The 20,247-nt window shown below is 40.5% G+C and overlaps 1 protein-coding gene across 1 annotated transcript; it reads right to left on the minus strand.

Annotated features, from left to right (window-relative positions):
* Positions 1 to 1,511: 1,511 nt before the first annotated feature.
* On the minus strand, positions 1,512 to 19,193 carry Rimklb (ribosomal modification protein rimK like family member B). The gene is made up of 5 exons (XM_028761153.1): positions 19,019 to 19,193; positions 9,577 to 9,807; positions 6,402 to 6,488; positions 4,050 to 4,253; positions 1,512 to 2,191 (listed from the first exon to the last, which is right to left on the minus strand). The coding sequence occupies exons 1-5, from the start codon at positions 19,191 to 19,193 to the stop codon at positions 1,725 to 1,727; spliced, it is 1,164 nt and encodes a 387-aa protein (XP_028616986.1). The 3' UTR covers positions 1,512 to 1,724.
* Positions 19,194 to 20,247: the final 1,054 nt, after the last annotated feature.

A 20,247-nucleotide genomic window follows, 5' to 3' on the forward strand; every position in this document is an offset into this window, starting at 1 on the left:
CTGGATAATGCTGATGTTTTATTATCGCCTTGAAGTCTCTAAGTAGTGTCCAAGAAATTATGTTAAGGTCCATCTGAAGAAAAACAGCACTGGAGAAGCAAGAAAAGCTTGGGGAAAAATTATGTCGATCCCTGAAGCATCTCCACTTCTTAACACATCTTCCAGACTCATCACTAGACTGTTTTATTCCTTGACTTAAAGGCTCATATTATATGCAGTTTGGGGCTTTCATCAATTCAAAAAAGGAACAGAGTGGTCAGTACTGAAGGCGTAGGAGTAGGGCTATATGAGACTCGTAAGTACTTAAATAAATCCCCCAATAAACATCCAGCCCACCTCCCTCCAGATCTTAAGCATAAAAAAGAAAATGCACAGCCACAACATTAAATAAAAGCATGTACCCTTGAATAAATCATACACCAAACAGTCTACAAAAACAAACAACATACATACACACAAAAAAGCCTAAGAAACATCTACTTTCCTATTGTCTTTAGGGGACTTAAGTTATCTCTATACTATTGAGGTCTAAGGCAATTCATCTGCTTTGTTTTAAGTAAAAAACTGCTTCCCATCATGCCATTCTCTAGAATCTATTCTTTCTGTTTGGTGTAAACAAAGAATAAAACATGTACACTTGCATGCGACATATATACTCCTTTCTAAAATGTGAAAAAATGCAAACACAAAAAGTTAGCATTAAGAAATCTTTTCAGCTTTATACCTAATAACCTTGACTTGTCTCCTTGAAATGTCTTTTATATCCTTAAAATGTCTAACTCATCAAAAGAGGAAAAAAGGAAGGCAGGGAGACTTTTAAATGTGTGTGTTTTGAGTGGTTATCTTATTAACCAAAAAAAGTAGCATTTTGTTTACTTTGGCCATTATTAAAGATGCAGTCATAGAGCAAGGGTGTTACCAGCATGTATTAAAAATGCAACATTAACAGAGCATATATCCTTCAAAAAAAGACTAAAACACTAACAAATACAAGTCAATGCACAAACTTTTAACTAGTGTAACTTTATCTACATTGAGTAAATGTTACTTTGTATACCAGACATTGCAATACTGTTCATTTTCCTTTCATCATGCAAACATGCCAATTTTGTTATTAAAAATCTTTATTGGATTATAATCACATTACCCTCCCACCCAAATTAAGGGGAAAAAAACAAAGACAAACATGAAAATAAGAAATTCCAGTCAGAGCCCCTTAGAGTTCATAAACAACTATGCGCTAAATGCTAGCTGAGAGAAACGGCAGAATTTTCAGATTCTTATTTAAAACATTTCTGTATTTTAAGCGGATGTTTTCCTCTTTACAAATCTTGAAACTGAAGTCATGCTACCAAGTATTTGGATCAAAATCATTCCACATAAAAACAAAAGCAAGAGACCATGGGGAGAAAAAAAAAAAAAACTTTCATGTTCCTCATGGCCTAAGAGCAGGGTTTTAGTAACTGAAAAGGTTAACATGAGAGCCTGCCATTTCTCTGTGTGTCACCTAGTATTCCTCTGTGAAATCTGTAAATGAATCAGTTATGTCTTACTATTAGGGGTCTCATCTATTTTCCCTTCTTCTAACCAATCTTACTATACCTTTATCTCAACCTTCTCAGCCTTCTCCATGAACAGCATTGCAAGTTGGTTAAAGGGGAAAGGGATGGGGTGCAGGGAGACAGTTTTACAAGGTTTTGTTGTTTAACTATTTACCAGTGGAGTCACTCCACCAGGAGTTTGATTTCATTGGCTAGCAGCTGGTTCATGTTGAACAGCCCCCCTGGGAGCTTGGTGAGAAGCTCTCGCTCGGTGGTGCTTTCGGGGTCGCTATCAACAGAGCTGGAACTTGCGCTCATGTTGTCGACAGCAGCGCTGGCAGGGGGACCAAGCTCCGGCTCACTAGTCTCACTGGCAGTGGACACCACAGAGAGCAGGGACATGCGCCGGGTGAGCCGGCCAGCGGGCAGAAGGGAGGCAGCATAGTCTGCTATGATACCAGCTACATCTAGATTACAAGCCTTATCAAAGGCGATGAAACCTACATTTGCATTGGCCTCGCAGACACAGAAGGAGCCGTCATCTTTCATCAACAGGTCAATGCCACATACATCCATTCCCAGGATATTCGACACCTGGATAGCTAGCTGCTTCCCTTGCTCACTCAGTGAGCACATCATCCCCACACCACCTGGAGAGAAGAGGGAGAGAGTTTTAGAAGTAGAATTAACACAGTTCTAATTGTAAACTGGTTTTTGCTTTGTCCTATCGAGGCTAGATGGTAATCATGTAGTCCAAACAGCCTCACTCACCATCCTTTGCCTCAGCCTCCTGAGTACTGGAATTATGGGTATGCACTATCACCACTGGCTTAAAATTAAGTTTTTAATCTTCCAGAACATAAAGAAAAGTGAGGAAGTCTTAGGAAGACATTAAACTGCCCTTAGGGTTTATCCTGCTTATGATAACATAAACCAAATAGTATCACAAGGGAAGGTTTCCAGAATCTTCTATCGCTGCCAGAGATAACATGCCTAAGAAAAGAAGGTCACAAGCCCTTAACAGAGTCTGTAGTACTTACAACCTCCTGCATACTTTAAATCAGGTCTAGAGTGTAATATCTGCTACAATGGAAACTCCAAAGAGTTGTTAAAATGTTATTGCTTAAGAACAATGACAGTATGTTCAAGGCAGGAGCAACAATTGTAGGCTCAACTTTCCAGTTCATAAACTCAATCCAAAGACTCTAACAGTGCCAAGGAAAGGATGAGCATTCCAGGAGGCTAAGGTAGAGAGTGACTGTCTATTTCTTGACTCCTACTGATTTAGCATAGTTTCTGCTTTGAGGAACCTTTAGGAAGCATACATACAAAGAGCTCTATTCACCTGAGTTAAATCACTTGAACCCCCAGATATGGAAAGTTCTGTTAGCCTAGATCCACTAAATGGTGTTTATCTCTTTTGCATAAAAAGTTAGACCATCTGGCTTTTATATAACAAGTGAATCAGGTCTAGAGTACAATCCCAGTGGAGCTGGGATTTGAGGTCACCCTGGTCTAGAGTGTGTTCCAGGCCAGCAAAGGCTTTATGGTATGACTGTCTCAAAAACATTAATTTAATATACAGATAAATAGAGACAAAGGGGGCTGGAGAGATAGCTCAGCAGTTACGAGCACAGAAGAAATAAAGGACAGTGCAGTTTGTGAGAGCAGAGTGTGCTGAAGGGGCAGTCATGAGACTGAGACAGGGGAGAACTCAACATCAGCCTATGCTACCATGAATTCAAGGGCAGCTTCTCAAAACAGAACAAATCCAAACAAAAGAAGTACAATCAATGAAATCAAATATAGGGGATATATTTAAAGCACCGTTCAAAAAACAAATACCCCCCCAAACAAACAAAACAACCTTAAAATCATGAAACAAAATAGAAAATCTGAGAAACTGTATTGGAAGTACACAAGCCACAGAATGAGGAGAGGGGACACTGGAAAGATGGCTCCAGGTTGGCAGCACTAGTTGCTCTTACAAAGGACTCAGATTCAATCCCAGCACCCACAAGTTAGCTTACCACTTGTAACTGCATTTCCAGGGGACCCGATGCCCTTTTCAGGCCTGAGAGCATATGATACACATCAGGCAAAACAGTTGTATATGTATTTGTATATATAAAAACAAAAGGAGACATTTTCTAGATAACGGCTTACTAAAATACAAGTCAATCATGGGGATGATGGCCACGTGTGCGATGGACCACTGCCTTTAATCCTAGCAATGGATGTGGCAAGGCCCATTAAAGTTAAAAGCTTTTAAGGTGACCAAGGGACCAGTGGAAGAGAGGCAAGGAAAGCAAGAGTGGCTGGGTATGAAGGATATGCTAAGCATACGATGTATAGAAGCATGAAAAACTTGAACAGAAATGAAAAATTTAAGTTATCACAAAATAGAGAGTAAATTCATGACCAGTGAAACCTAATTCTCTCACATGATTTCCATGTGTAAGGCACACTCACTTATATGCCAACAGAAAGATGCTGCAGTATCTTTACCTAAGGAACAGTTGCTTTGCATCCTTCCATCTGTGGAACAACGTAACATGGTGCCAACGACACGGCCTCCCACAACAATGACTCGTACATCTCTTCCATGAGACTCTTTAATATATTTCTGGAACAAATATGGAGCTTCATGCCGAATAAGATGGCTTAGGTCTGCTAAATGGTGTTTATCTCGTGCCAAGAAAACAGCTTTGCCTAGGATTTAAAAAGAATAAAAATATACAATACATGCAAGTCATGAAACTGAATAGTTGATAAATATACATTCTTGCGTCCCAATATATTCCTTCAGAACCAATTATACTTGTACATTTTTACAGTATTCTTTGACAGTGATTTAGTTATGATTACTGAGATAATGTGTAAGAGTCAAACTTAACTATTTCCTATATTTCCCCCAAACACAAACTCTTACGGTTAACTATTCACCTTGAGTTTATAATGTAAATGACCCGCACTGTATTCCTCCAAAGGTTAGTCAATTTAGCTCATTCTTTAGCAAAGCCCTTGCCCTGACTTAAATATGCATACCTATTACATACTAACAATGTATTACAATACAGTAACACAGCAATATCATAGATAAATTGTTTCTGAATTATCTAGTCTGCCTCATTGCTTTGTTTATCTTTATGCCAGTAGAAGTAGCTCTTTTCAACATGTGGCTATAAGTTCTTCCCTGGGGGAACTGACTCTAGGTTCCATTTTTCTTTTTCTTTTTCTTTTTTTTTTTTTTTTTGGTTTTTCAAGACAGGGTTTCTCTGTGTAGCCCTGGCTGTCCTGGAACTCACTCTGTAGACCAGGCTGGCCTCAAACTCAGAAATCCGCCTGCCTCTGCCTCCCAAGTGCTGGGATTAAAGGTGTGCACCACCACCACCCGGCTAGGTTCCATTTTTCTGACTTCTAACTCTTAAGTCGAGTACTGTGTGCAGCTTTTTTATTTACTGAGCATTCACCACAGGAGGTCCCAGGTTCTTAGCTATCATATTATAGAAGCCACGTAAACCATGAACTCAATGGCTTTAATTGAATTTTGAACCACGTTTCCCAGTCAAGGTACTGCACATCATATCCTTGTATTTATTATATTTTCTGTTTAAAAGTCAACAGTACTTGCTACGTCAACAGGAATCAGGCTGGCTTGGGGATGACTGCAAATACAATGGCTAGAAATAGACTGCTGCCCTAGGAACAGAGCCTAGCTGTGGGAAATACTGAGAGGAGAAAGGTCCAACAAGTACACCAGCACTGGAGGAATCTAACTCTGCATATGGAAAGAACGTCCAACAGTTAGGGTAGGTAGAATGGCTACGTGGGATATACAAAAGCTGACACTTTTGGCATAAACATCTTAAGGTAACAACAAACCTTAGATCTTTGGCCAACCTACCATCACAGTGCAAGTTTCTGAAAAACATGTTCTTCAAAAAGAATGTTATATAATATACTGATAAATATTGAGGCATGACAACCAGATAGTGGCCCAGAGAAAAGATCTAGTAAAACAACATTCTTGAAAGAAGGTCAAGAAAAATGTATTGTTAATGCAGTAGCCCTCTTGAGACAGAGAATAAAAACCTATGAAAGTATTACTCCATACAGGGATGTTTGGGTCAAGTGTTTATTTATCAAAGTAAGGGGGAAATGACTGATATAGAACACTGGTATCAAGACTTCACACACTGCTGAACATGCTCCTGATGATGTATGTGGGCAAGAGCCCTCTGGACTGTTTCTGTGGAAGAGTTTGGAAACACAGGAAGATGTGTGTTCATTATGCCAGCTCTAGAGATGTTACAGCAGACCATGTGCATGAGGTTTCAGATGGCCATGAAGACTACTGGGAACTAGAATAGAGGCCACAGACATGACATTTGGTAAAGTGCTATTTGTCCAGGTCCAGAGACCTCATGTGATTTTGCATTTAAAGGTCAATGAATAGTTAGTATGATGCAGAAAATTTCAACAAAGCCAGCATTTATAATGCAGTATGATTAATTTACTAAAATGTTTTATCAATTCTGCCTTAGACATTCAAGTATTCCAACTAGACAACCTGTGGGATGGGGGTGATTCAACTTAGGCGACTATCTACTGCTGAAGAGGAACACTAATTTTGGATTTATTTATGCACGCTAACACTTCTGTACCTTCTAAACAGGAGCAGCATCTCACCAAATGGAAGTCTTGGAAATCTCCTATAAGTTTGTGGTCTCATACCACTTGTTGGTTGGTCTTCAATTGGTCTTCAATTATTCTTCAGAAGTGCTGATCCAAAATCCCCCTTGTTAATTTGCAAAAGCAATTTCAAAACTAAATACCATATCCACAAATCTTACCCACCTCTATGACCCCGTGTATTCTTCACTACCATTGGGAACTCCAGCACTTCCGCTTCATCAATCATTTTAGCAAAGTTTTCATGGCCACCTGGTTTGAGGAAAAAATTAATTGGCTAATATCAGAAGTATGTTGGGACCAATTTTAAGCACAGCACAAGGGAGGTAGGTTAAGAGACTGATGGCTAATTTCTGTTTTTCTTGAAGAAATTAAGTATAAACTAGCTGTTGAAAATAGTATCTTTGGAGGATAAAGAGATGGCTCAGTAACACACTGACTACTCTTCCAGAAGACCTAGCTAATTCCCAGTGCCCATATGACAGTTCTCAACTGTTCAAAACTCCAGTTTCAGAGGATCTAATATCCATTTCTCATCTACACTGGCAGCACTCAGTGCAGACATACAAAGCAACCATACACAAAATAATAAAATTTTAAGAACTGCAGTGGGTGTGTAATTGTCTACAAATTATCTTAAAAGTGTTTTCCCCTAGTGGTTGCATAGTTTCAGAGCCTATAATGAGATTTTAAGCCAGGTGGTGGTGGCGCACGCCTTTAATCCCAGCACTTGGGAGGCAGAGGCAGGTGGACTTCTGAGTTGGAGGCCAGCCTGGTCTACAGAGTGAGTTCCAAGACAGCCAGGGCAACACAGAGAAACCCTGTCTCAAAAAACCAAAAGGAGGGAGAGAGAGGGAGAGAGAGGGAGAGGGAGGGAGAGAGGGAGAAAGGGAGAGAGGGAGAGAGAGAGAGAGAGAGAGAGAGAGAGAGAGAGATTTTTAATCAGAGAGAGATATTTTAATCACTTCTGATATTTTTCTGCAGGGTGACAAATAGGGATTTAGTTTCTTCTACTTGTGGCTACCCAGGTTTCCCAGCCTGCAATAGTCTCTTCTCCAATGCACATTCTTGGACATTCTTTCTGCAAAGAATCCGATGGATACAGCTAAATGAGTTATCTGAGCCCCTGTTATACTCCAAAATCCACACTTCTTTTTTTGTCCCAGTGCTTTATTGGGTTCTGTACTGTGTGTAGCCCTACAGATTTAACCCACTTTCACACACGCTAAGCAAACAATTTTACCAGGCTGTTATCTTCAACCATCTATTTTTTATTGTAGACAAAATTTCACTAAGTTACCAAAGCTGACCTTGAACTCAGTCCAAATTGTGCTTAACATGTGATTTCCCTGCCTCTATCTAGCTCCTGAGTAGCTAAGATTACTGGCCTGTGCTACTAGGCCCAGCATGGTTTTATTTTGTTTTGTTTTTTAAATTGGATACCCCACTCTTCAAACATACAATTTCTTTCTTATTTCTGTTATGAGTCAGAGGTGTTTCTACAGTGAGCATTCACTGGTAAATCTTTAATAAAGAGACTTTAAAGCAGTACTTAAACTCTGACAGAGTTAAACTGATGTGCACTAACACTAACGTGAAATGGTTTTTGTACTTGATCACCAGCCCATAGCAAACATCATAAGAGGCACATTTTGAGTTAACACTGATATAGATAACACCATGTTAATTTTGTTTGTTTAAGGCTGATGGCCTTGAACTTGCTCTGTAACCAGGCTTTCCTCAAATCTTCCAGCCTCTGCTTCTCTGGTGCTACAGTTACTGGATTTGTACCATGTCACCCAGCGTTCTACAGAAGTATTGTTTTCTTTTCATTTTCTTCTTTTTTTGATACAGAGTTTCTTTGTGTAGCCCTGGCCATCCTCTGTAAACCAGGCTGGCCTTGAACTCAGATTTGTCTGCCTCAGGCTCCTGAGTGATGAAATTATAAATTACACTATCATTTTTTATGAAAGCATTTTTTTCAAATAATGCTCAGTAGAATGCTTAAAGATTTAATGAGGTTTTAAAAGAATTCCTTGTCTTACTATAAAGAATGGAACCCCACACTCGTGTTGATAGAGTTACTGCTTTTAGTATTTACACAAAAGTACAAAATTAGTGTGAGCCACTTACAGGCTGATTTCCTAATGCTCTTGGTGGTTCAGTTTGGGAAAGCAAAAACTGCTCACTAGACAGTTAATTGTACCTTTAATGGTGAGGGATTAAACTCTTAATTTCTGTAAATTTCCAATTGTTGATATTGTACTGATATCACAAGCTTTCAAACGTACGATTTCTTTCTTATCTCCGTTATGAGTCAGGTGTTCCTACAGTGAGGATTCACTGGTAAACCTTTAATCCCATCTTTAATAAAGTCCATTTCTTAAACAGTATAAAAATATTAAGCTATGAAAAACCCACGGCCTGTGGGGTATTTCTGGCTTACTGCTTGATTTTACAATTTGAACACAGAAATACTCATTTGTTTAAGCACTGTAGCTAGCAGCTATCACATTACAAGAGTAGTGTTGACAGTCCCTACAAAGAACTTCTGGACTGTAAAACTAAAGATGCTTACTAACTAGACTTTACAGAAAAGTTGTGCTAAACCTTTTAAACTCCATGTCACAAAGCTAACCTTAAAATGTGACTTACAGAGCAGGAGAGATGGTTCACTGGTTAAGAACACAAGCTCAATTCACAGCTCCCACATGATAGGCTCAAATTGTCTGTTAATTCCAGCTCTAGGAAACCCAATGACCTCTTCTGGCTTCTAGGGGCAATGCATGCATGGAGTGTAAATAGAGGCATGTGCACATATAAATCTTAGAAAAATAAACATCATGACTCCTCTTGCCCAGGATGCTTCTCTGCCTTGCTATATACTCTAGGCTGGCCTAGAACCCAAATCTTCCTGCCTTTACCTCCGTCACAACCATCTTGAACATTACTTCTATAAGATAAGCTCTTTCTGGTTCAATTGGTTTTTTCTATTAGTTAAATATGGGATACTAAACACCTTTCTATGTGTTTCTGTGTGATGCATGCACTAGTCCATGTGTATGTCATAGAAGGATGTTATGTCTTAGTCTACCACTAGAACGTGCCTTATTCCCTGAGACAGTGTTTCTCACTGAACCTGGAGCTATGCTGGTAGCCAGTGATCTTCCTGTCCACTCTGCACAGCACTGTGGCTACAGGATACATGAACACATCCATCTTTCACAAGAGTGCAAGCTATCTGAACTCAGGTTCTCATACTGGTAAAGTAAGCACTCTTACCTGCAGAGCCATCTCTTTAGGCCCCCAAAAGAAACATTCCTCTTATCTGCGAACTCACCATAAGAAAAAGTATCTGGTAGAGGCACGCCATGCCCAGCTAACTCTTGAAATGTCCAGAATTTATTAACACAGTTTAGGATGGCTTGAGGTCGGTTCATCAGTCGGCACCCCATCTTCTCTAGGTGGCGCAAAACAGTGATATCACTATCACTCTGCACCCATGGGGTTGGAACTCTCACTACCACCACCTGTGGGTACGCAGAGATTAGCTCTCCATTGATCCGCAGACCTGAAACAGAATAGTGAAGCTGACATCACTGGAAGGAGTATTAACAAAAGGATTTGGCAGCTCATCCTGTAATCCACTCATGAGACTGAGACCAAGGCCAGGACCAGAAAGTGAGATCCTATCTTTCTCTTTGCAAGTTCTTTACTATTTAAAAAGTGACAATATATTCAGTGTAATCCCAACCTGAATCTCCATCTCATTCACAGAAATATAAAAAACTAAGCTCAAATTCTTATGGAACCACAAAGATCCCACACAACCAAAACAAACAAACAAACAAAAAACTCCAATGCTGAAGTGACTGTCATTCAGGATCTTAAGATATATTATAAAGCCATAGTCATGAAGAGTGTGTACTAGCAAAAACCAAAACCAACAGAGATATGCACATCAATGGAACAGAACAAACAAGAACACACAAATTCAGTCATTTAATATTTGACAATGATGCCAAAAGGATTTGCTGGAGAAAATAAAGCATCTTCAGTAAATGGTGCTGGGAAAACTGGATGTCCACATACTGAAGAATAAAATTAGACACATCTATCTATCATCTTATACAAATACTAATTCTAAATGGATCAAAGACCTAAGCCTGAAGCCTGAACCCCTGAAACTGCTAGAAAACAGACAGTATCCTGCAGGATATAGGTGTTTAGGAAAGGACTGTCTAACGAGTACGCCATTTGTTTTTGTTTTGTTTTGTTTTGTTTTCCTTTGGTTTTTCCAGACAGGGTTTCTCTGTGTAGCCCTGGCTGTCCTGGAACTCACTCTGTAGACCAGGCTGGCCTCGAACTCAGAAATCCACCTGCCTCTGCCTCCCAAGTGCTGGGATTAAAGGCGTGCGCCACCACTGCCCGGCTTACTCCATTTGAATTAAGACCTGACAAGGACTTCATAAAACTTGTTCACAACTAAAGAAACGACCAACTTTAAAAAAAAACGGATAAAGAAAAAAAGACTCAACTCTGTGAAGAAGATGCCCCCCAAAAAATCTTTGAGCTATACATTTCTGTCAATGAAGTAATAATTAGAATATATAAACAGAACAACAAACAAAACAACAACAACAAAAAAAAACCCAAGTAACCCATCTGAAAAGTGGGCCTGGGAACACTGAACCTGGCCATGGACACACGTGCCTTTAATCACAGCACTCAGGGGGGAGAGGCAGAAGAAGCTCTTGTGAGTTTGAGGGCAGTCTGGTCTACACAGCATTTCAGGACATTCAGGGCTATACAGAGAGACTCTATCTCAAAAGAACAATAGCAAAAACAAAATAAGTATGTTTACTATCCTTATCAATTAGGAAAATGCAAATCAAAACTTTGTTGATTATTTCTTCTTATCCCAGTCAGAATGGCAAAGAACCAATGCTGGAGGGGTGAGGGAAAAGGGACCCACTATTCACTACAAAATGGTCCAACCTCTACTCCAATATGGAGAATTTTCAAAAAGCTAAACATAAATCTGCCATATGACACACTCCACTCTACTGATACCTGCTCAGCTATGTCCCTTGGCTCTACTCACAACAGTCAGAAAACAGAAATAGCTTGAATGTCCTTCAACCAACAGATGGATAATGAAATGTGGTACCTATATACTGTGGAAGGCTGTTGTGCTATACACAAAGAAAAATGAAAGCATGAACTTTGCGGGCAAATGGATGGAACTAGAAAATATACTGAGAGAACACTTCACATTCACATGCGACGGTCCTAACTCTGACTCTCCAGATGAGACTACATTTCCTAGAGTAACTACAAAAACCAGAAAAGTAACAAGGAATCTCTGCTGAAGTGGAGGGTGGGGTAGGGGGGCAATAATGTAGAGAATAGCAGAGTAGCAGTGACTGGGGATAAGGAAAGAGCAGGGTGGGGACTCTAATTAGGAAAGCGTAGAGGAGGAGGAAGCAGGTGAAAGAAGTTAAAATAACAGTACGGATGTTTGGAAAGGCCACCAGTACTCACACTATTAATTATCTGAGCTAATCAGCCTGCCAGCTCTTCCACATCAGCACCACTGGGGCAAGCTCTCCAGGGCAAGCTCTCCAGCACTCGGCTGTCTGGCCCACCCAATGCCACCACTGGCAGGAGGAAGAGTCAGCTCAGCTCGGGCACACTGTGTTGCCCGTCAAGGTATGGAACCACTTCTCCCAAGTGCTGGAGCAGGCAAGGGGCTGGGCCAGCTTTCCTGCTTTCAATTCCTCAGGGCTTTCAATTCACCCATACCTTTGCCATCAGGGCCTGCCCTACTGTGCTCCCAGGTGAGGTGCAGGGTTTGCTCTCCTGAGTTCCACAGCTGGTGAGATGCAGGGATAGCTCTCCTGCTTTCATGACCTCATGGTCAGCTCCCTGGTGGCAAGGGCAAAGGGAGGGCGGAAATCGCCCCCACACCTATGCCACCTCACAGCAGATGAGTGGCAGGGGTCAGCTCTTATGCCCTCAGGGTCTGCTGACCAATGCCCTCTGCTACCAGGCCAGATCCACTATACTACCTGGGCAAGGTGCTGCTGTCCTAGAGAAGTAGGGCCAGCTCTCCTGAATGCCAGTAAGAGAGGGGGCCAGGAACAGAGATTTTAGGAGCCAACGAATAAGGAATTTGCTCCAAGACTGTGTCTCCTAGCTTTGTCAGAGGCTACACCCACTAAGCTTCACTAATAGGACTGTATAACCATGAGCTGAATAAGAATAGCAATAGACATGCTAACATGGACAGGGGAAAACCCAGGAGGCCTGCCTCAACCCTACATAAAGTGGGAGAAAGTACTGAAAACATACTTATGAGTAACATAATGCAGACTGAGCAGGTTGTATGTTATGTATTTAGCAATAAGTATGCATATATAGACATACATATATATCCATGTACCAACAGTTAATTAAAAGAGGATGTGAATTTGAAAGAGTAAGGAAGGGTCTATGAGAGGATTTGGAGGGAGGAAAGGAAAGAATACATGTAGAATCTGAAATTTAAATAAAAGTAATACTATTATAGAGAAATAATAAAATGCCAAAGCTTGTATCACAAAATCAAAAGCACTGTGTTATTAATACTGGATTGGGATATATTTTTCTCTAAGAAAGCTGAAATTCTACCTGTTTTATTAACTAAATTATGGAGTATGTGGCACCACCATTTAAAGAGACGGCATAACATATTTACATTAAGAAATGAAAGGTCCAAATACATGATGAACTATTATATGGGAAAATTTGAAATAAGTTTTATTTGCACATATATAAATAGAAAGTTTCTTAAGGAATAAATAACCTGTGTCTTAGTTACGGTTTTATTACTGTGAAGAGACATTACCACAGCAACTCTAATAAAGGAAAATGTTTAACTGGGAGGTTTATTAGTCCATTATCATCATGATGGAAAACATGTCAGCCTGCAGGCAGACATGGTGCTGGTCTCTAGTCTTTGTTGAGAGAAGCACAGCACAGAACTCCTGGCACTGCTGGTCCTGGAGGCTCCTGCTGACTCATGCCTGAACTGCTGGTATCCTGACACTACTGAACTGGACTGCTGGTATCCTGACACTACTGAATTGGACTGCTGGTATCCTGATACTACTGAACTGGATTGATGGTATCCTGGCAGCAAAGATTGGAATCACCTCAATGAACTTCTAAACAAATCCACATCCCTTTGTCCTGTCATCTTTTCTCCCCTACCTTTGGACAGTGAGCTAGAAGCAGGGCAGATGCATTTGAGAACCCTTATTAAAGTAGGTTTTTAAAAATCTAAGCCTACAATCCAGTTACAATTCCCAGCACCCACTCAATTAAGGAGAAATGATCTACATTTCAAAGGAATCATCCCTATCTTAAGTATTTAATTACAAAGGGGAAACTTTTTTTAAAAGTAAAGCAAGCAAAACCCAGCTTAAGATCAGCAGCAATAAAAGATAATGGCACCCTGCTTCACGTGCTACAGGGAGAAGGGCACTTGACTTCTGTATTATCCATCCCTGAAGAAATGGCTAAGTAACAAGAAGCGCTAGCTGCTCTTTCCAGAGGACCTGGGTTCAACTCCCAACACAGACATGGTGGCTCACAACCATCTCTAAGTCCAGTCCCAGGAGATCCAACACTCTCTTCTGGTCTCTGTAGGCACTTTGTGTGTGTGGTATACAGACATACATACAGGCAAAACACCCAAATATACAGAAAATAAAAAAATATTTATTTTTATTCAGTGGACTAGGGTACTTACTGCTCTAGCAGAGGACTAAGGTTCAATTCCCAGCACCCATAGGGTGGCTTACAACACGGCTTCTAACACCCTGACCTCTTTTTACCCAGGCATGCACATGGTAAATACACACACACACTCTCATACAATTTGTTTTTACAAATTATTCAGACATGTCAAAATTACTATTCTGTATAACTTAACTCTATTTACTCATTATAAGAAATGAGGTATTTTTCCAAGAGGGGGACTGAAGAGATGGCTTAGCAGTTGTGTGGCTTCTCTTCCAGAGAAGCTGTGTTTGATTCCCAACATTCATATCTGCAACTCCAGTTCCTAGAACTGGAACACCTTCTGGCCTCTTCAGGAACCAGGCATGAAAGTGGTAAATACATGCAGGCAAAACAGCCAAGCACAAATAAAAAATAAAAGAAATCCAGGCATTGTATGACATACCTATAATCCCAGCACTTGGGAGGCAGGAGCAGAATGATCTTGAGCCAGCATGGTCTACAAAGTAAGATCCAAGCCAGCCAGAGCTACACAGAAAGACTCATAAAAACATAAATAGCCAGACTGGAGACAAAGGGCCAGATCTGCTGGAATACACCTGCAAACCTAGCAGTTACGAGGCAGAAGGAAGGAGGATCAAAAGGTTCAAGGCTAGTTTCATGGAATCCTATCTTACCTGTGCCTACATCCCCAGTCTGAGTGGAGGCACTGCCTCCTACAGAACTCGGCAACACAGTTCCCTGGGAACTGAAAGTAACACAGATCTTATATGCAGTGTTCGGATCTACCAGGGTACTGCAAAAGAACTGATTCCTGTTTCACCTAAGAAGGTTCTCAGGTAGGAAAGCTAAAGGCACTGCTTCTGAAAGCTATGGGGAAACCTAAAGATCAGCAGTTACCTGAAGCAAGTCATTACAGGAACAGAGCAACAATCTTGGCCCTGTGGCTAAGCTGCAGGAAATGGAGACACCCAAAACCAGAAAGGAAGTCAAAATACACACAAACCTAAGCAAAACCTACTCAGAAAAGACCCAAGTTCTCATGATCTCTCCTCAAGCCAATGTAAAGGACTTGAATATGTACTTCTCCAAAATACCATTCCCCCTGGAAAAGATACTCAAGCCTTCTTTGTCAGTTACCACTGTATCCAATGAGATTTACCTAGAGAGTGATTACTTGATGATCTTATTACTAACTGAAATGATATTCAACACCAATAATCAAAGCCATAATGAGACAGTACTTCATATCCATTAGAATGGCCACTATCAAGTAAGTTGGACTGGGTATGCAATCAGTGGTATGCATTTTTATAGCATGCACAAAGCCCTACGTTCATTTCCAGAACAGACAAATTGAATAGAATAACATAGTACAAATTGACATAGTGCAATACTGGAACCCTGTGCACTGCTGATATGAATCCAAGTAGATAAAATGTAGAGTTAAACAGTAAATGAGTACTTGGCTTTTAGAAGGAAAGTTTGATGTGTGTATATTACAAGAGATGGAAGTCTGCTGAAATCACGAGGCTAGCCAGGCTGTCACTCACGCTGTGATCACAGCACTCAGAGCCAAATTCAAAGCCAGCCTGCACTACAGTGAGTTCCAGATCAGCTTGGTTTACACTGAGACCCTTCACTCCCACCCAAAAAAAAAGTGCTGAATGGGATAGATCAGACACAAAGGTCCAGATACTGTCGGTTTTAACTGCCAGCTAGACATAACCTAGAATAACCTGACAAGAGAGTCTCAATGAGGGACTGTCTGTGGGCATGTCTGTAGAGAATTGTCTTAATTACCTTAACCAGTGGGCGAAGACTCAGCTCACTAAAAGCAACACCATTCTCTACGCAGAATCCCTGAGCATAGAAATCGAGCTGAGCACAAACAAACAGTCATGCGCTCACTGGTAACTAGCAATCTCAAGTTCCTCCCTTATCTACAGTGCCAGGCTCAACAGTAGGCTGGAATAAACCCATTTCTCACCTAGGTTGGGTTTTGCTGGGGTGTTTTATTATACCAAAAGAAGAGTAAAAAATACTTTGAAGAGATCATCTGAAACAGGGTCAGATGTTACAGAGCATCAGATTTTAAAACACCATTAAGCTGGGCACAGTGGCTCATGCCTCTGACCCCAGCACAAGAGAGGCCAAGACAGGAGATTCACCGCAACTTTTAGGCCAATCTGAGTTACGGGAGTTCCAAGCCAGCCTAGGTGAGAGTGCAGTAACAGTGACTGGTAGCATAAGACCTTCTACGGGAACAGCAGACAGGATACAACAACAAACAGAACAAACAAAAATGGTACATTCTAAAACCACTAATAAAAAGGGGCTTTGGGGGCTGGAGAGATGGCTCAGCGGTTAAGAGCACTGACTGCGCTTCCAGAGGTCCCGAGTTCAATTCCCAGCAACCACATGGTGGCTCACAACCATCTGTAATGGGATCTGATGCCCTCTTCTGGTGTGTCTGAAGATAGCTATAGTGTACTCATATAAATAAAATAAATCTTTAAAAAAAAAAAGGGTCTTTGGGAGAAGAAACTTCACTACACTGAACTTAGCTGGAAAATTAATCTCAGAACTTAATTAACATGACACTCATCTAAAAATGAAAGGTACTTTTTAAAAGGAAGAGATTATCCAAAAACTCAAGGGTGGCAACAAGAAATATAATTCATATGTAGCAAATATTGTATGTAACTGAAAATGAAACATAAGTATTTTAAACTATGAATTTTCTTCAAATTAATGTCAGTGTCATTTCAAAGCAGAAAGCTCATAAAAATAATCAACAAATATCAATACCACATAAATTACATCTAGGAGAGCCACATGTGGTACCCATACCACTAATCTCAGCCCTGAAGGGTAGACAAAGGAGATCAGCAGACATCTGGGGCCACCCTGGGCTGCAATATTCCACATTATAAGCATGCAAGATGAAAATCTGCCACTTGTTTGACGAAAGCTGTTTTCATTATTCTTTCTACCCTGACGGGTCAGTTGATAGAAGAGCTTGACCCAAGTATTCAATTTTGAAAACAAGGAACCTTGCTATCAAATGGGGTGGCTTTGAGATGAAGCAGGGAGTCCGAAGTCAAAACCACAGTCAGATAAGCAGGGAAAATAGAGTACTGGCAGCCCAAGGACAGAGCCCCACAGGCCCAACTTGGGTTGGGCCAACTGACTTCACTTTAGTATAACAGCATAGTTTGGTTTTGCTCTACAATTAAGTTTATACTGAGGAAAATTTTCCAGAGAAAAAGAACTTGAAGAATATGATTTTTAATAAAAAAAAAAAGGAGAAAAACAAAAGTTCTGTGAAAGAAGCTGTTCCGTCACCTCCCTACAAGAGGATGGCATTTAGTATACTGTACAGAGCTGAAGAGTCGGCTCAGCAGTGAAGAGCACTTGTTCTCTTGAGGAAGACCAGGGTTTCATTTTCAGCACCCACATAATTGCTCAAAATCTTCCCAGGGGATCCAATGCACTCTTCTGACCTCCATAGATACCAGGCATATATCTAGTGTACATACATACATGCAGACAAAACACCCATGCACATAAAGTAATAATCCAAAAAAATTTCTTTTTCTTTTTTTGGTTTGGTTTGGTTTTTCGAGACAGGGTTTCTCTGTGTAGCCCTGGCTGTCCTGGAACTCATTCTGTAGACCAGGCTAGCCTCGAACTCTTGAACTCAGAATCCACCTGCCTCTGCCTCCCAAGTGCTGGGATTAAAGGCGAGTGCCACCACCGCCCGGCTAAAAAAAATTTTTTTTTAATTTATTTATGTATTATATATAAATGTGTACACTGTAGCTGTCTTCAGACACACCAAAAGAGGGCATCAGATCCCGTTACAGATAGTTGTGAGCCACCATGTAGTTGTTGGGAATTGAACTCAGGACCTCTGGAAGAGCACCACTGAGCCATCTCTCCAGCTCCAATAATCTAAAAATATTAAAAATTTAAGTATAAAAATGCCTAGACCCACAAGAAGTCCACTGGTGAAGGATCCCAAACCAGGTGACTTTTACCATATGAATTAACCTAGTTAAGACGCCTCACAGAAGCACATCTTTTGGGTAATTCTAGATCCTTGAAGCTCACCATCATCTACCAAGTCATATGGACTAACCATCACACTGAGTGATGTCCAACTCTACCTCCCAAATGTTAGTTAACTAGCAGTCATTTTTACAGGTGGGAGAGGTACATGCCTTTACTTCCAGTGCTTGAGAGGCAGAGGTAGCCTGGTCTATAGAGTGAGTTCCAGGACAGCCAGAGCTATACAGAGAAAGCCTGTCTTGGAGATGAAAAAATAAAGGAAGAAAAAGAAGGAAGAAGAAAAGAGGAAGAAGAAAAGGAGGAAGAGGAAGAAGAGGAGAAGCAGCACCAGCAGTAGCCCCCAAAGGCTACCAACAGATTTGTTTATGTATTTTGTTTGTGGGGACACGTTCTTTATTCCATAGCTGACTGGCTATGATCTCCGGCCTTGCCTCTACTGGCATGAACTACCATGCCCGTTATCTTCTAAACACATCACATGTGAAACATTAGAAATGCATGTACCACCTGCTGAGGCAGATCATAAGATACTCAATCCATCTGATAGGTTATTTTAATTAATGCTGCAGATATTATCTAAAGGAAAAAATATCAAGAATTCTCATTAGTTAAAGGAATTTTCCTTAAGAAAGGTAAGTTATTGAAATTTTGTAGATAAATTTTGATTTATTTACTGTTTGCTTTTTTAAAGACAGAGTTTCTCTGTGTAGCCCTTGCTGTCCTAGAACTCTCTATATACCTACTGACTAGAACTCAGATATCTCTCGCTCTTTCAGACATTTAGGAACTGTTAGAACCCCTATGTCTTCTATAAACAGACTTGCAATGTGAGGTAGGTACTTTTGATGAGGATATTATGACGTCACTTGTCCTCATTACTCCAGAAACAGATTCACCACAGAAGAGCATGTGTACAGTCTTACCCAGATTTCCTTGCTCCACTGTCAGCACCACCTCATCCATCACTACAGCCCTGAAGTCCAATTCCTCTTCACAACATTTGGCCTTCAAGGCTCGTAAGATCTCCTTCTGTGGGTAGTCTTCCCTGATGCGACGATCCGTCAAGAACCACAGCTTACCAGCCCCTGAGCTACACATCTTGGTCTGCTTGTTCTTCCTTTCCTGGATTACTTGATGTAGACTTTTATCTAGAAGGGAAAGAAAATACACATGAGATGATGAAATCATCTAGGTTTTTGGATTTCACAGAAGAATTTTGTAGTTTTACGCTAACTAAACACACAAGTGAAGGGGAGTATTTCCAGCTAATCTGTTGAAGGTTAAACATAGGAGGATCAGGAACTCAGTGTCATACATGGCTGCATAGAGACAGAGGCCAACCTCCGTAACCCTGTTTCAAACAAACGCGTTCTCTCTGCTGGTATAACAGTAAAAATATGGACATCTTCTCAGAAAACCCCCGGGGAAGCTAGCAATACAGCAGCTCACACAGCACAAACTTTCAGTACAATTTCCTTGTATTATTATTATTAATTTTGTCTCAGAATTATACTTAATCTGATTGCCTATTTCTATTTTTACTGTTTCACCCTTCCTTTAAAATTCTAATCCTTGTGAAGATGGTTAAACTTAAGTTTAATCCCAGCACCTATACACCGCCTCACAACCATCCATAACTCCAGTTCCATTCAACACCCTCCTATGACGTGGTGTCACATGTGGGAAACAGGCAAGCATATACTGCAAAAGTGTACATGCAAAAACTCATATGCTTAATAAACCTAAAAATGTTTTTAGCAATAATATAAAAATCTAATTCCCAGCTGAGCATGGTGGTGCACACCTTTAGTCCCAGAACTCAGGAGGCAGAGACAAGTGGATCTCTGATTTCAGGACAACCAGAGCTAGAGAGAAACCCCATGTTAGAAAAAAAAAATTCCCTTCCTGGTATGAAATGAATTGTATAGATCGTTGACAATATCCTACTTCCCCATCACTAGATAACCCATTAAGTTTCTATTTTTATCTGTAGTTTTATATTTAAACTTTTCAATAATAAATAACTTACAAACAATAAAAAATGTGTATTACTACATAAGCAAAGCACAGCGTCTTAGGTAGTAATAGAGAGAGAAGACTTTGACAATGACAAAGAGAGCTCCACATAATGCAAGCACACACCCATCCCCAT

This window comes from Grammomys surdaster, unplaced genomic scaffold (assembly GCF_004785775.1).
Source record: "Grammomys surdaster isolate TR1022 unplaced genomic scaffold, NIH_TR_1.0 126660, whole genome shotgun sequence".
NCBI lineage: Eukaryota > Metazoa > Chordata > Mammalia > Rodentia > Muridae > Grammomys > Grammomys surdaster.